Source organism: Oncorhynchus keta, chromosome 4 (genome assembly GCF_023373465.1).
Source record: "Oncorhynchus keta strain PuntledgeMale-10-30-2019 chromosome 4, Oket_V2, whole genome shotgun sequence".
Taxonomy (NCBI): domain Eukaryota; kingdom Metazoa; phylum Chordata; class Actinopteri; order Salmoniformes; family Salmonidae; genus Oncorhynchus; species Oncorhynchus keta.
This window is the reverse complement of record NC_068424.1, coordinates 73,333,703-73,349,354: the sequence shown is the minus strand read 5'-3', so window position 1 is coordinate 73,349,354 and position 15,652 is coordinate 73,333,703. Positions and strand designations below refer to the sequence as shown.

The 15,652-nt window shown below is 44.6% G+C and overlaps 1 protein-coding gene across 2 annotated transcripts in view; it reads right to left on the bottom strand.

Annotated features, from left to right (window-relative positions):
* The window catches only part of LOC118376822 (transcription factor COE1-A-like), a 140,821-nt gene extending 128,592 nt beyond the window's left edge, over positions 1-12,229 (bottom strand). For both annotated transcript variants that reach the window (XM_052515150.1, XM_052515155.1), the window contains exons 1-5: positions 11,803-12,229; positions 10,758-10,914; positions 9,922-9,985; positions 4,994-5,049; positions 4,015-4,088 (exon numbers count right to left, since the gene is read on the bottom strand). In XM_052515150.1, the coding sequence (XP_052371110.1) occupies positions 4,015-4,088; positions 4,994-5,049; positions 9,922-9,985; positions 10,758-10,914; positions 11,803-11,936 (485 nt within the window). In that variant the 5' untranslated portion in view covers positions 11,937-12,229. The remainder of the gene's footprint in view (positions 1-4,014; positions 4,089-4,993; positions 5,050-9,921; positions 9,986-10,757; positions 10,915-11,802) is intronic.
* Between the last annotated feature and the right edge of the window lie 3,423 nt (positions 12,230-15,652).

Sequence of the window (15,652 nt, the reverse complement as noted above, 5' to 3'; positions counted from 1 at the left end):
TGAGAGAGAGAAGATGTGTGTGTTCAATCAAAACTGTGCCTAAATTATCAATCAATCAATGAAATCAACAAGGTATCAGTAAGTAAGGTGAGGTGACTGATTATATATATATATACTGATTGATATTAGGAGATGCTTGGACAGAGACAGCTTCAGGTTCACAACTCTCTGAAGACTCTGGTGCTCTATTCTCAGTTAGCACCATGTCTCTATTCTGACATTAGAAAACCAGACATCTCTTTCCAGCACCCTGTCTCTCTTTCCACCTCCCTCCTGTTCCCCCTCCCTCCCTTCCTTCTTACCTTTCTCTCTGCCCCCTCTCCCTGTCTCCCCACTTCCCTCCTGTTCCCCCTCCCTCCCTTCTTACCTTTCTCTCTGCCCCCCCTCTCCCTGTCTCCCCACCTCCCTCCTGTTCCCCCTCCCTCCCTTCTTACCTTTCTCTCTGCCCCCTCCCTGTCTCCCCACCTCCCTCCTGTTCCCCCTCCCTCCCTTCTTACCTTTCTCTCTGCCCCCCTCCCTGTCTCCCCATCTCCCTCCTGTTCCCCCTCCCTCCCTTCTTACCTTTCTCTCTGCCCCCCTCCCTGTCTCCCCACCTCCCTCCTGTTCCCCCTCCCTCCCTTCTTACCTTTCTCTCTGCCCCCTCTCCCTGTCTCCCCACCTACCTCCTGTTCCCCCTCCCTCCTTCTTACCTTTCTCTCTGCCCCCCTCTCCCTGTCTCCCCACCTCCCTCCTGTTCCCCTCCCTCCCTCCCTTCTTACCTTTTCTCTCTGCCCCCTCCCTGTCTCCCCACCTCCCTCCTGTTCCCCCTCCCTCCCTCCCTTCTTACCTTTCTCTCTGCCCCCCTCTCCCTGTCTCTCTTTCCACCTCCCTCCTGTTCCCTCCCTCCCTTCTTACCTTTCTCTCTGCCCCCTCTCTCCCTGTCTCCCCACCTCCCTCCTGTTCCCCCTCCCTCCCTCCTTCTTACCTTTCTCTCTGCCCCCTCCCTGTCTCCCCACCTCCCTTCTGTTCCCCCTCCCTCCCTTCTTACCTTTCTCTCTGCCCCCTCTCCCTGTCTCTCTTTCCACCTCCCTCCTGTTCCCTCCCTCCCTTCTTACCTTTCTCTCTGCCCCCCTCTCCCTGTCTCCCCACCTCCCTCCTGTTCCCCCTCCCTCCCTCCCTTCTTACCTTTCTCTCTGCCCCCTCCCTGTCTCCCCACCTCCCTCCTGTTCCCCTCCCCCCCTCCCTTCTTACCTTTCTCTCTGCCCCCCTCCCTGTCTCCCCACCTCCCTCCTGTTCCCCCTCCCTCCCTTCTTACCTTTCTCTCTGCCCCCCCTCCCTGTCTCCCCACCTCCCTCCTGTTCCCCCTCCCTCCCTTCTTACCTTTCTCTCTGCCCCCCTCCCTGTCTCCCCATCTCCTTCCTGTTCCCCCTCCCTCCCTCCCTTCTTACCTTTCTCTCTGCCCCCTCTCCCTGTCTCCCCACCTCCCTCCTGTTCCCCCTCCCTCCCTCCCTTCTTACCTTTCTCTCTGCCCCCTCTCCCTGTCTCTCTTTCCACCTCCCTCCTGTTCCCTCCCTCCCTTCTTACCTTTCTCTCTGCCCCCTCTCTCCCTGTCTCCCCACCTCCCTCCTGTTCCCCCACCCTCCCTCCCTTCTTACCTTTCTCTCTGCCCCCCCCCTCCCTGTCTCCCCACCTCCCTCCTGTTCCCCCTCCCTCCCTTCTTACCTTTCTCTCTGCCCCCTCTCCCTGTCTCTCTTTCCACCTCCCTCCTGTTCCCTCCCTCCCTTCTTACCTTTCTCTCTGCCCCCCTCTCCCTGTCTCCCCACCTACCTCCTGTTCCCCCTCCCTCCTTCTTACCTTTCTCTCTGCCCCCTCTCCCTGTCTCCCCACCTCCCTCCTGTTCCCCCTCCCTCCCTCCCTTCTTACCTTCTCTCTGCCCCCTCCCTGTCTCCCCACCTCCCTCCTGTTCCCCCTCCCTCCCTCCCTTCTTACCTTTCTCTCTGCCCCCCCTCTCCTGTCTCTCTTTCCACCTCCCTCCTGTTCCCTCCCCCTTCTTACCTTTCTCTCTGCCCCCTCTCTCCCTGTCTCCCCACCTCCCTCCTGTTCCCCCTCCCTCCCTCCCTTCTTACCTTTCTCTCTGCCCCCTCCCTGTCTCCCCACCTCCCTTCTGTTCCCCCTCCCTCCTTCTTACCTTTCTCTCTGCCCCCTCTCCCTGTCTCTCTTTCCACCTCCCTCCTGTTCCCTCCCTCCCTTCTTACCTTTCTCTCTGCCCCCTCTCTCCTGTCTCCCCACCTCCCTCCTGTTCCCCCTCCCTCCCTCCCTTCTTACCTTTCTCTCTGCCCCCTCCCTGTCTCCCCACCTCCCTCCTGTTCCCCTCCCTCCCTCCCTTCTTACCTTTCTCTCTGCCCCCTCCCTGTCTCCCCACCTCCCTCCTGTTCCCCCTCCCTCCCTTCTTACCTTTCTCTCTGCCCCCTCCCTGTCTCCCCACCTCCCTCCTGTTCCCCTCCCTCCCTTCTTACCTTTCTCTCTGCCCCCCTCCCTGTCTCCCCATCTCCTTCCTGTTCCCCCTCCCTCCCTCCTTCTTACCTTTCTCTCTGCCCCCCTCCTGTCTCCCCACCTCCCTCCTGTTCCCCCTCCCTCCCCCTTCTTACCTTTCTCTCTGCCCCCCCCTGTCTCTCTTTCCACCTCCCTCCTGTTCCCTCCCTCCCTTCTTACCTTTCTCTCTGCCCCCTCTCTCCCTGTCTCCCCACCTCCCTCCTGTTCCCCCTCCCTCCCTCCCTTCTTACCTTTCTCTCTGCCCCCTCCCTGTCTCCCCACCTCCCTCCTGTTCCCCCTCCCTCCCTTCTTACCTTTCTCTCTGCCCCCTCTCCCTGTCTCCCCACCTCCCTCCTGTTCCCTCTCCCCCTCCCTCCCCCTCCCTCTTCCCCACCTTTCTCTCTGTTCCCCCCCCCCCTCCCTGTCTCCCCACCTCCCTCCTGTTCCCCCTCCCTCCCTCCTCTCTGCCCCCCTCTCCCTGTCTACCTTCTTACCTTTCTCTCTGCCCCCCTCCCTGTCTCCCCACCTCCCTCCTGTTCCCCCTCCCTCCCTCCCTTCTTACCTTTCTCTCTGCCCCCTCCCTGTCTCCCCACCTCCCTCCTGTTCCCCTTCCCCTTACCTTTCTCTCTGCCCCCCTCCCTGTCTCCCCACCTCCCTCCTGTTACTCCCTCCCTTCCTTTCTCTCTGCCCCCTCTCCCTGTCTCCCCACCTCCCTCCTGTTCCCCCTCCCTCCCTCCCAATTACCTTTCTCTCTGCCCCCTCTCCCTGTCTCCCCACCTCCCTCCTGTTCCCCCTCCCTTCTTCTTACCTTTCTCTCTGCCCCCCTCTCCCTGTCTCCCCACCTCCCTCCTGTTCCCCCTCCCTTCTTCTTACCTTTCTCTCTGCCCCCTCTCCCTGTCTCCCCACCTCCCTCCTGTTCCCCCTCCCTTCTTCTTACCTTTCTCTCTGCCCCCCTCTCTCTCTGCCCCCTCTCCCTGTCTCCCCACCTCCCTCCTGTTCCCCCTCCCTCCCTTCTTACCTTTCTCTCTGCCCCCTCCCTGTCTCCCCACCTCCCTCCTGTTCCCCCTCCCTTCTTCTTACCTCTCTCTCTGCCCCCCCTCTCTCTCTGCCCCCACTCTCTCTGCACCCCCTCTCTCTCTACCTCTCTCTCTCCCCCTTTCCCTCCCTATATCTCATTATCTCTTGACCTCCTCTCCCCCTCTCTTCCTTTGCCCTCCCTATTTATCTCTCTCTCTTTCTCTCTTTCTCTCCCTCTCAGAACTGGGTCATGTGGTGGTCCCACTGGACCTGGGGAGTGTTGCATTCTGGGTACAGGGGGAGGGGGAAGCAGACTGACAAGCCGTTTCTGAATAAACCGATCTTCTGACTGTACCTGGGGGAGACACACACACACACAGATCATTTATGTTTGCATAATCCCTCTCTCTCTTCCGTTCCCTCTTTTTCTTTCTGTCTTTTTCTTTCTGTCTCCCTCTCTCTCTCAGCACGCATTATCTATCTTACCTGCACATGATCTCATGAGTCATTAAAACCCGACACATTTCAGGGTTCTTATCCTGTCCCTCATAGGTGATCGCCTGGAGAGAGAGAGAGAGGGAGAGAGAGAGAGAGAGAGAGAGAGAGAGAGAGAGAGAGAGAGAGAGAGAGAGAGAGAGAGAGAGAGAGAGAGAGAGAGAGAGAGAGAGAAAAAAAAAATCAATTTTGATGAACTCCGATATCTATTGTCTGAAATACCACAGTATGCCATCACAGCAGCAAGATTTGTTAAGAACAAAAACCATTCTAAATACAACCAATATTTATGTTTATTTATTTTCCGTTTTGTACTTTAACTATTTGCACATCGTTACAACACTGTATATATACATAATATGACATTTGAAATGTTTCTATTCCTTTGGAGCTTTTATGAGTGTAATGTTTACTGTTCATTTTTTATTGTTTATTTCACTTTAGTTTATTATCTATTTCAATTATTTTGGCAATGTAAACATATGTTTCCTATGCCAATAAAGCCCTTTGAATTGAATTGAGAGAATGAGAGTGAGAGTGAGAGTGAGAGAGAGAGAGAGAGCGAGAGAGAGAGTGAGAGAGACAGAGAGAGGTTTGGTTTGTTAGTAAAATAGTTTGCCAAGTGGTTTTCATCTGGTAGCATGAGATGCATAATGTGTGTGTGTGTGTGTGTGTGTGTGTGTGTGTGTGTGTGTGTGTGTGTGTGTGTGTGTGTGTGTGTGTGTGTGTGTGTGTGTGTGTGTGTGTGTGTGTGTGTGCGTTTGTGAGCAGTTGATCTGCCAGACTGTAGTATAGTGAACCATCTGGCCCGTCCAGCACCTCTTCCAACATCCTCAGTCCAGTTTCACCTCCCGCCAACCACACTACATGCTCTCAGACCTGTGAGTCACACACACACACACAGACAGACAGACACACACACACACACACGTACCCACGCACACATTGCCTTTCATGAAAGAGATGGTACCTGTTTGGTCATGGAATCGATGAGGCGCACGTAAAAGTCCTGTTCTGTCCTGATACCTACATACAGAGAGAGATACAGTAAAAAGAGTTATATACAGTAGAGATATATACAGTAAAGAGAGAGATATACACTAAAGAGAGAGATATATACAGTAAAGAGAGAGATATACAGTAGAGAGAGAGATATATACAGTAAAGAGAGAGATATACAGTAGAGAGATATATGCAGTAAAGAGAGAGAGAGATACAGTAGAGAGATACAGTGCCTTGCGAAAGAATTCGGCCCCCTTGAACTTTGCGACCTTTTTCTACATTTCAGGCTTCAAACATAAAGATATAAAACTGTATTTTTTTGTGAAGAATCAACAACAAGTGGGACACAATCATGAAGTGGAACGACATTTATTGGATATTTCAAACTTTTTTAACAAATCAAAAACTGAAAAATTGGGCGTGCAAAATTATTCAGCCCCCTTAAGTTAATACTTTGTAGCGCCACCTTTTGCTGCGATTACAGCTGTAAGTCGCTTGGGGTATGTCTCTATCAGTTTTGCACATCGAGAGACTGAATTTTTTTCCCATTCCTCCTTGCAAAACAGCTCGAGCTCAGTGAGGTTGGATGGAGAACATTTGTGAACAGCAGTTTTCAGATCTTTCCACAGATTCTCGATTGGATTCAGGTCTGGACTTTGACTTGGCCATTCTAACACCTGGATATGTTTCTTTTTGAACCATTCCATTGTAGATTTTGCTTTATGTTTTGGTTCATTTTCTTGTTGGAAGACAAATCTCCGTCCCAGTCTCAGGTCTTTTGCAGACTCCAACAGGTTTTCTTCCAGAATGGTCCTGTATTTGGCTCCATCCATCTTCCCATCAATTTTAACCATCTTCCCTGTCCCTGCTGAAGAAAAGCAGGCCCAAACCATGATGCTGCCACCACCCTGTTTGACAGTGGGGATGGTGTGTTCAGGGTGATGAGCTGTGTTGCTTTTACGCCAAACATAACGTTTTGCATTGTTGCCAAAAAGTTCAATTTTGGTTTCATCTGACCAGAGCACCTTCTTCCACATGTTTGGTGTGTCTCCCAGGTGGCTTGTGGCAAACTTTAAATGACACTTTTTATGGATATTGTCACACCTTGGTCTTAGTATTTTGTGTTTTCTTTATTTATTTGGTCAGGCCAGGGTGTGACATGGGTTATTGTGGTGTGTTTTTGTCTTAGGAGTTTTGTGGGGTGTCTACGTAGTCTATGGCTGCCTGAAGCGGTTCTCAATCAGAGTCAGGTGATTATCGTTGTCTCTGATTGGGAACCATATTTAGGCAGCCATATTCTGTGAGTGTTTCGTGGGTGATTGTTCCTGTCTTTGTGTTTGCACCAGATAGGGATGTTTCGGTTTTCGTTATTTCATTTAGTTGTTTTTGTAGTTTCTGTGTGTATAGTTTTCCCTTCATTAAAAAATCATGAATCATCATCACGCTGCATTTTGGTCCGATCCTTGTTCTACTTCTTCGTCAGAGGAGGAGATAGAACAGAGCCGTTATGGATATCTTTAAGAAATGGCTTTCTTCTTGCCACTCTTCCATAAAGGCCAGATTTGTGCAATATATGACTGATTGTTGTCTTATGGACAGAGTCTCCCACCTCAGCTGTAGATCTCTGCAGTTCATCCAGAGTGATCATGGGCCTCTTGGCTGCATCTCTGATCAGTCTTCTCCTTGTATGAGCTGAAAGTTTAGAGGGACGGCCAGGTCTTGGTAGATTTGCAGTGGTCTGATACTCCTTCCATTTCAATATTATCGCTTGCACAGTGCTCCTTGGGATGTTTAAAGCTTTGGAAATCTTTTTGTATCCAAATCCGGCTTTAAACTTCTTCACAACAGTATCTCGGACCTGCCTGGTGTGTTCCTTGTTCTTCATGATGCTCTCTGCGCTTTTAACGGACCTCTGAGACTATCACAGTGCAGGTGCATTTATACGGAGACTTGATTACACACAGGTGGATTGTATTTATCATCATTAGTCATTTGGGTCAACATTGGATCATTCAGAGATCCTCACTGAACTTCTGGAGAGAGTTTGCTGCACTGAAAGTAAAGGGGCTGAATAATTTTGCATGCCCAATTTTTCAGTTTTTGATTTGTTAAAAAAGTTTGAAATATCCAATAAATGTCATTCCACTTCATGATTGTGTCCCACTTGTTGTTGATTCTTCACAAAAAAATACAGTTTTATATCTTTATGTTTGAAGCCTGAAATGTGGCAAAAGGTCGCAAAGTTCAAGGGGGCCAAATACTTTCGCAAGGCACTGTATATACAGTAAAGAGAGAGATACAGTAGAGAGAGATATATACAGTAGTGAGAGATGTATACAGTAAAGAGAGATATACACAGTAATGAGAGATATATACAGTAAAGAGAGATATATACAGTAAAGAGAGATATATACAGTAATGAGAGATATATACAGTAATGAGAGATATATACAGTAAAGAGAGATATATACAGTAAAGAGAGATATATACAGTAATGAGAGATATATACAGTAAAGAGAGATATATACAGTAAAGAGAGAGAGAGATACAGTAGAGAGAGATGTATACAGTAAAGAGAGATATACACAGTAAAGAGAGATATATACAGTAAAGATAGATATATACAGTAAAGAGACATATATACAGTAAAGAGAGAGAGAGATACAGTGGAGAGATATATGCAGTAAAGAGATATATATACAGTAAAGAGAGATATATACAGTAAAGAGAGAGAGAGACACAGTAGAGAGACACATACAGTAAAGAGAGATATATACAGTAGAGATATATACAGTAAAGAGAGAGAGATACAGTAGAGAGATATACAGTAAAGAGAGAGAGATACATTAGAGAGATATATACAGTAAAGAGAGAGAGATACAGCAAAGAGAGAGGGATACAGTAAAGAGAGAGAGAATGACAGTTTAGAGAGAGCTATTCAGTAAAGAGAGATATATACAGTAGAGAGAGAGATATTCAGTATAGAGAGATATATACCGTAGAGAGAGAGAGATATTCAGTAAAGAGAGATATACAGTAAAGAGAGATATATACAGTAGAGAGAGATATACAGTAAAGAGAGATATATACAGCAAAGAGAGAGAGAGATACAGTAAAGAGAGAGAGAATGACAGTTTAGAGAGATATATACAGTAAAGAGAGAGAGATATTCAGTAAAGAGAGATATATACAGTAGAGAGAAATAGATATTCCGTAAAGAGAGATATACAGTAAAGAGAGAGAGATACAGTAAAGAGAGATATATACAGTTTAGAGAGATGTACAGTTTAGAGAGATATACAGTAAAGAGAGATATATACAGTAAAGCGAGATATATACAGTTTAGAGAGATATACAGTAACGAGAGATATACAGTAAAGAGAGATATATACAGTAGAGAGAGATATACAGTAAAGAGATATATATTCAGTAAAGACATATATATATATATATACAGTAAAGAGAGATATACAGTAAAGAGAGATATACAGTAAAGAGAGAGAGATACAGTAAAAAGAGAGAGATACAGTAAAGTATACAGTAAAGATATATATATACAGTAAAGACATATATATATATATATATACAGTAAAGAGAGATATACAGTAAAGAGAGAGAGATACAGTAAAGAGAGATATACAGTAAAGAGAGAGAGATACAGTAAAGAGAGAGAGAATGACAGTTTAGAGAGAGATACAGTAAAGAGAGAGATATACAGTAAAGAGATATATATATACAGTAGAGAGAGAGATATTCAGTAAAGAGGGATATATACACTAAAGAGAGAGAGATATACAGTAAAGAGAGATATACACTAACGTCAAAAGTTTGGGGTGACTTAGAAATCTCCTTGTTTTGAAAGAAAAGCATTTTTTTGTCCATTAAAATAACATCGAATTGATCAGAAATACAGTGTAGACATTGTAAATGTTGTAAATGAATATTGTAGCTGGACACGGCTGATTTTTGATGGAATATCTACATAGGCATACAGAGGTGGTGGAAGCAATGTGATGGTCTGGGCTGCTTTGGTGGCGGTAAAGTGAGAGATTTGTTCAGGGTAAAAGGGATCTTGAAGAAGGAAGGCTATCACTTCATTTTGCAACGCCATGCCACACATTTACATTACATTTACATTTAAGTCATTTAGCAGACGCTCTTATCCAGAGTGGACGGCGCTTAATTGGAGCCAATTTCCTCCTACGACAGGACAGTGACCTAAAGCACAGCTCCAAACTATGCAATAACTATTTAGGGAAGAAGCAGTCAGCTGGTGTTCTGTCTATAATGGAGTGGCCAGCACAGTCACCGGATCTCAACCCTATTGAGCTGTTGTGGGAGCAGCTTGACCGTAAGAAGTGCCCATCAAACCAATCCAACTTGTGGGAGGTGCTTCAGGAAGCATGGGGTGAAATCTCTTCAGATTACCTCAACAAATTGACAACTAGAATGCCAAAGGTCTGCAAGGATGTAATTGCTGCAAATTGAGGATTATTTTTTATCGAAAGAAAAGTTTGAAGGACACAATTATTATTTAAATTAAAAATGATTATTTATAACCTTGTCAATGTCTTGACTATATTTCCTATTCATTTTGCAACTCATTTCATGTATGTTTTCGTAGAAAACAAGGACATTTCTAAGTGACCCCAAACTTGTGAACAGTAGTGTATATTAATAGGCTAATAGTAATGCTTACATTAAGTTCATATTTTTTTATAATAATAACAATCAATGTTATTTTCGTATGTAAATAACACATTTGCAATTACTGTCATTTTTTATCCCATATATTTAATTCAAATGAATTCTATTGCAGTTGGAATTCCCTGGGGGATTGGTATGTAATAAATCTGTGTGTTTGTGTGTGTTTGTGTGTGTGTGTGCTGACCGTACCATTGCTGTATAGGAGCAGTAGCCTGTACTGTATCCCATTGTTGGTCTTTTCCCCTGACGTTTCCTGCCAATACACACACTCAGTCAGGCCACAAAGAACAAAACCCACTACACACACAGATTTACAAAAGGCTGTCTTTAAATGTACCAAATATATATTTCGATATCAATATCAGAAACGATATGACAACTTTAAAAAAATATATATATGTAAATCATTTTCAAAATATGTCCCAAGATAAATATAACTCATGGTAATGAATTCAGTACCTTAGAGCCATATAAAAGTGATATGTCTAGTTAGGCAACATAACGCCGGCGTATATACCCTACTAATAAATTATATTTGTGTTTAACCAAAAATATTCGATTTTAATACTGGAACAATATTCTACTGAAAGAAAATTGCATGTCTAAAGAGTTTCTGGTGAAAATTACAGACGATTAGTGCTGTAATATTGTCAATAGCAATTAATGATGATACAATGTATCGTTAGAACGCTGGAATATGAGCAAATGATCGACGCGGACAGGGGCTTTAAGCGGCGGGTTGTGGGTCAAAGATATGAATAATAAATACACAAAGTATCGAATAAAACAGATGGTTCCTTCCATGTAGTCCAAGCTAATATAAAAACAACTCGAAAGCATATATATTAAAATTATATATCTATTAAAATTATTGTAAGACAACATTTGTATTTTTAATTGTAGTAATAAATGAAGCAGTATATTCATGAGCCTCGTGCATGTAAAGGAACTGCTGCAGATGTCAAATCAATATATATAGGCTGCTGATAGGGTTATGGCTTTCATAATATTTTGTGAAAACTCACCTTTTCCTTTTCAACAAATCCAACGAAGCTGGTTCTCTCTATCTCCACCGGCTGCCCTTGTCTGTCGTACAGAGCCAGCACGAAGTGGAAGAAGTTGGACTTACGAAGGTTGGAGGGCGGTTGTTTCTCGAAATGTGCCCGGGCTAGAGCCACTCCGCTGCAGATACAAGCAGCACCAAGACCCATTACCACAACTTTCACATGGATGCCACTGAATTACACATGATTTCAACAATTCGAAGTAAAATAGTAAAACACTAAAATTCTGGCCCCGAAAATGTCAATATATCTTGACTTTCATTTTACATTTTAAACAATTTTGAAAATAAATTCAGGCTGAAATGTCATAATTCCACTTGGTCATTTGCACATGTCTAAAAAGAGTTATGGGCCAAACAAAGATGATTTACAAATTGTCAAAGTATAGCCTTACCCTATATGGATAGTTGGGATTTGGTCGCTGTATGGATCATTGGGATTTGGTCGCTATATGAATAGCCAATGCTAGATGTGGGGACCTTTTGCCTAGTTGCCTAGTTAAATAAAGGTCAAATAAAAATAAATAATACTAATTGTCGACGGACTGTAATAGTCAACGTGTCTCGAAAATAATGATTATATTATTGTTTTACTACGTTATAATTATTGACGTGTCATTAGAAATAATAACTAGGCTGTAAAATTAGGCCTGTGTCTGACATGTTTAAATAATTTGGCTATAGTGTTTATTTTGATTGATTTGATAGGCTACTAGCTAACAGGCTACCTGAATAAATTACAATGAACAGAATCAAAACCATTGAGTAAGCTATGCCTTAGCCTAGCTTCAATCACAGACATGAAGCCTGCAAGCTACAGTCAAATTCCCCAAGTCAATATTAGGCTATATGCCTAGAAAAGGAAACCAACCGTCCATTGGGAGCGCAATGCTGTCCCAAAACACATGTGGTACGTCTCAGACAACGGGTCTGGGATAAAAACCTCCAATATATATCTTCTCCATTCCCCGGGGCCAGTGTTGACTGGCTAGCCACCTCGGGCTTACCTCTGGGCGGCTGTGTTTGCGTCCAGCAGCCCGGCGCCATGCATCCAGCTCCGCACGGCGTTCATCCCGGTCAACAAGGGCTCTTCTTTCATAACACTCCCGCTCCTCTGGATGTTCTCCTGGATCCCAAACATCAAAACACAGGTTTCCTCCTCCCGTCACAACATGTGCCTCTCGCTTCCTGTCTCTCTCGCTTCCTTTTTATTCCTTCCCGGTGGCTTTTGATCACGCAGACTAAAGAGAGATGTTCGGTGCGCAAGTGGCGAGGTGTTTCTCACTTATTTTTGTAGTTTTCACTCAGAAACGAGAGAGAGAACTATAAACGCGATGAGGGTCTGGAAAGGGTGCTGTCAACGTCCAGGGGTTAGTGGGCTGTGCGTCAACAAGTCTTGTGAAGAAGAAAAGTCCTCCAGGACCATCAGGTGAACGCGATGGGGGGGGGGGCTCCCAGAAATCAGTAAACGTAACTTCAAAAAAGAGCCAACATTTTAGAGAAGGGAAACAAGCATCAACCAATCAAGTTCTTTCTTCCTCTAACCTACTGTTGCTTTATTGTCTTCAGAAATCTCTCTCAGTTCTCAGATGAAAGGAGCGCGTGAGGAGACGCTATGCTATTGCTCCTGTCCGTTCGCTGCTCCTGGAGTGGGCTGTGGTCTCTCCTTCCCAAAGTTCTCCGGTAACCGAACACGAGTGAACTCAGCTGGAAGGGAAGCGGGCGTGTCTGGTGAAGAGGTGGGGCAACACCCCCATACACAGTGCGTGCACGGTCGCTCATCATCATCTATCGATGGTCCTCAACCCAGCCATGTTGTATCCCTCGCCTAATGCGCACAGTCCTGCCCCAACCACTTAACCAGGGTGTGTGTGTATGTGTGTATGTGTGTGCGTGTATGTGTGTGTGTGTGTGTGTGTGTGTGTGTGTGTGTGTGTGTGTGTGTGTGTGTGTGTGTGTGTGTGTGTGTGTGTGTGTGTGTGTGTGTGTGTGTGTGTGTGTGTGTGTGTGTGTGTGTGTGTCACAGTGATGCATGTCGGGATTTGACATCTCTTTTTGCTCTCTCTCTCTCTCTCTGTCTGTCTGTGTGTGTGTGTGTCTGTCTGTGTGTCTGTCTCTCTGTGTCTGTGCGTGATCTCAGGTCTCCTCTCTCGGGATTTGACATCTCTTTCTCTCTCTCTCTCTCTCTCTCTCTCTCTCTCTCTGTCTCTCTCTCTCTCTCTGTCTCTCTCTCTCTCTCTCTCAATTCAATTCAAGTCAAGTCAAGGGGCTCTATTGGCATGGGAAACATGTGTTAATATTGACAGAGCAAGTGAGGTAGATAATATATAAAGTGAAATATACAATAAAAACAATAAACATGAACAGTAAACATTACACATACAGAAGTTTCAAAACATACATAATATACAGTGTTGTAACGATGTACAAATAGTTAAAGGACACAAGGGAAAATAAATAAGCATAAATATGGGTTGCATTTACAATGGTGTTTGTTCTTCACTGGTTGTCCTTTTCTTGTGGCAACAGGTCACAAATCTTGCTGCTGTGATGGGACACTGGAATTTCACCCAGTAGATATGGGAGTTTATGAAAATTGGGTTTGTTTTCAAATTATTTGTGGATCTGTGTAATCTGAGGGAGAGATGTCTCTCTCCCTCCCTCTCTCTCTCTCTCTCTCTCTCTCTCTCTCTCTCTCTCTCTCTCTCTCTCTCTCTCTCACTCTCAACACACACACACACACACACACACACACACACACACACACACACACACACACACACACACACACACACACACACACACACACACACACACACACACACACACACACACACACACACACACACACACACACACAAACACACTCACACATATTTCTAATGCAATATTGCCATCTACTGTCTCATTCCCAACCAGAGAAAATCTCAACCTCTACTTTGTCTCTTCTCACTCTCACCATAGTTGCAGGAAGTTGGGATGCTGCAGCACCCTGATAAACTGAAATAATTTTGCCAAAATTAGTCAAAAAATCATTTGACTCCTGTCTGAACATTTGACTCCTGTCTGAACATTTGACTCCTGTCTGAACATTTGACTCCTCATTTGACATTTAGCTACAGAGGCTCAATAGCTTCTAAAAAATCAAGTTGTGGATTAAGTTTTATCACTTACAGTCGGGAAAGGCCGCAATTTTGTAAGCAGGCACGCCATATATAGAACCTCTTGTTGCATTGTGGCCGTAGATATGATCCATAGCAGTATTTTGTAAGCAGGCACGCCATATATAGAACCTGTTGTTGCATTGTGGCCATAGATATGATCCATAGCAGTATTTTGTAAGCAGGCACGCCATATATAGAACCTCTTGTTGCATTGTGGCCATAGATATGATCCATAGCAGTATTTTGTAAGCAGGCACGCCATATATAGAACCTCTTGTTGCATTGTGGCCATAGATATGATCCATAGCAGTATTTTGTAAGCAGGCACGCCATATATAGAACCTGTTGTTGCATTGTGGCCATAGATATGATCCATAGCAGTATTTTGTAAGCAGGCACGCCATATATAGAACCTCTTGTTGCATTGTGGCCATAGATATGATCCATAGCAGTATTTTGTAAGCAGGCACGCCATATATAGAACCTCTTGTTGCATTGTGGCCGTAGATATGATCCATAGCAGTATTTTGTAAGCAAGCACGCCATATATAGAACCTCTTGTTGCATTGTGGCCATAGATATGATCCATAGCAGTATTTTGTAAGCAGGCACGCCATATATAGAACCTCTTGTTGCATTGTGGCCGTAGATATGATCCATAGCAGTATTTTGTAAGCAGGCACGCCATATATAGAACCTCTTGTTGCATTGTGGCCGTAGATATGATCCATAGCAGTATTTTGTAAGCAGGCACGCCATATATAGAACCTGTTGTTGCATTGTGGCCATAGATATGATCCATAGCAGTATTTTGTAAGCAGGCACGCCATATATAGAACCTCTTGTTGCATTGTGGCCATAGATATGATCCATAGCAGTATTTTGTAAGCAGGCACGCCATATATAGAACCTCTTGTTGCATTGTGGCCGTAGATATGATCCATAGCAGTATTTTGTAAGCAAGCACGCCATATATAGAACCTCTTGTTGCATTGTGGCCGTAGATATGATCCATAGCAGTATTTTGTAAGCAAGCACGCCATATATAGAACCTCTTGTTGCATTGTGGCCGTAGATATGATCCATAGCAGTATTTTGTAAGCAGGCACGCCATATATAGAACCTCTTGTTGCATTGTGGCCGTAGATATGATCCATAGCAGTATTTTGAAACCTTTAACCCTGGTCTTTTGAAAGTTAAACTCATGGGTACACCAGCAGTGGCTGCCAGTCCTGACATTTGTGGATTATATTCCTATGGTTGGTTGTGGCTGTCAGTTTGTCTTTCACAAATTACAAAATACAATCGCGAGAAAAACATAGGCCTACTGTTTGGAAAGCAAATGACTACTGCTGAAAAGAGAAGACTGATCTATCTGTAGAAGCCCCCCCCCCCTCTTTTTCTACTTCTGAGTGATTCTGAGCAAACAGCACTGTTTTTCAAAGTAGCTTATCTGGAGATATTGCCACTAGTGCATCGGCCATCACCACTGAGTAGCCAATGCTTCATCTTCATCATTGGGTGAGTCAGTGTCACTGGAAAGAGTATTTTATATACTATACATATACACTACCGCCAAATGCTTGGACACATCTACTCATTCCAGGGTTTTTCTTTATTTGTAATATTTTCTACATTGTAGAATAATAGTGAAGACATCAAAACTATGAAATAACACATATGGAATCATATA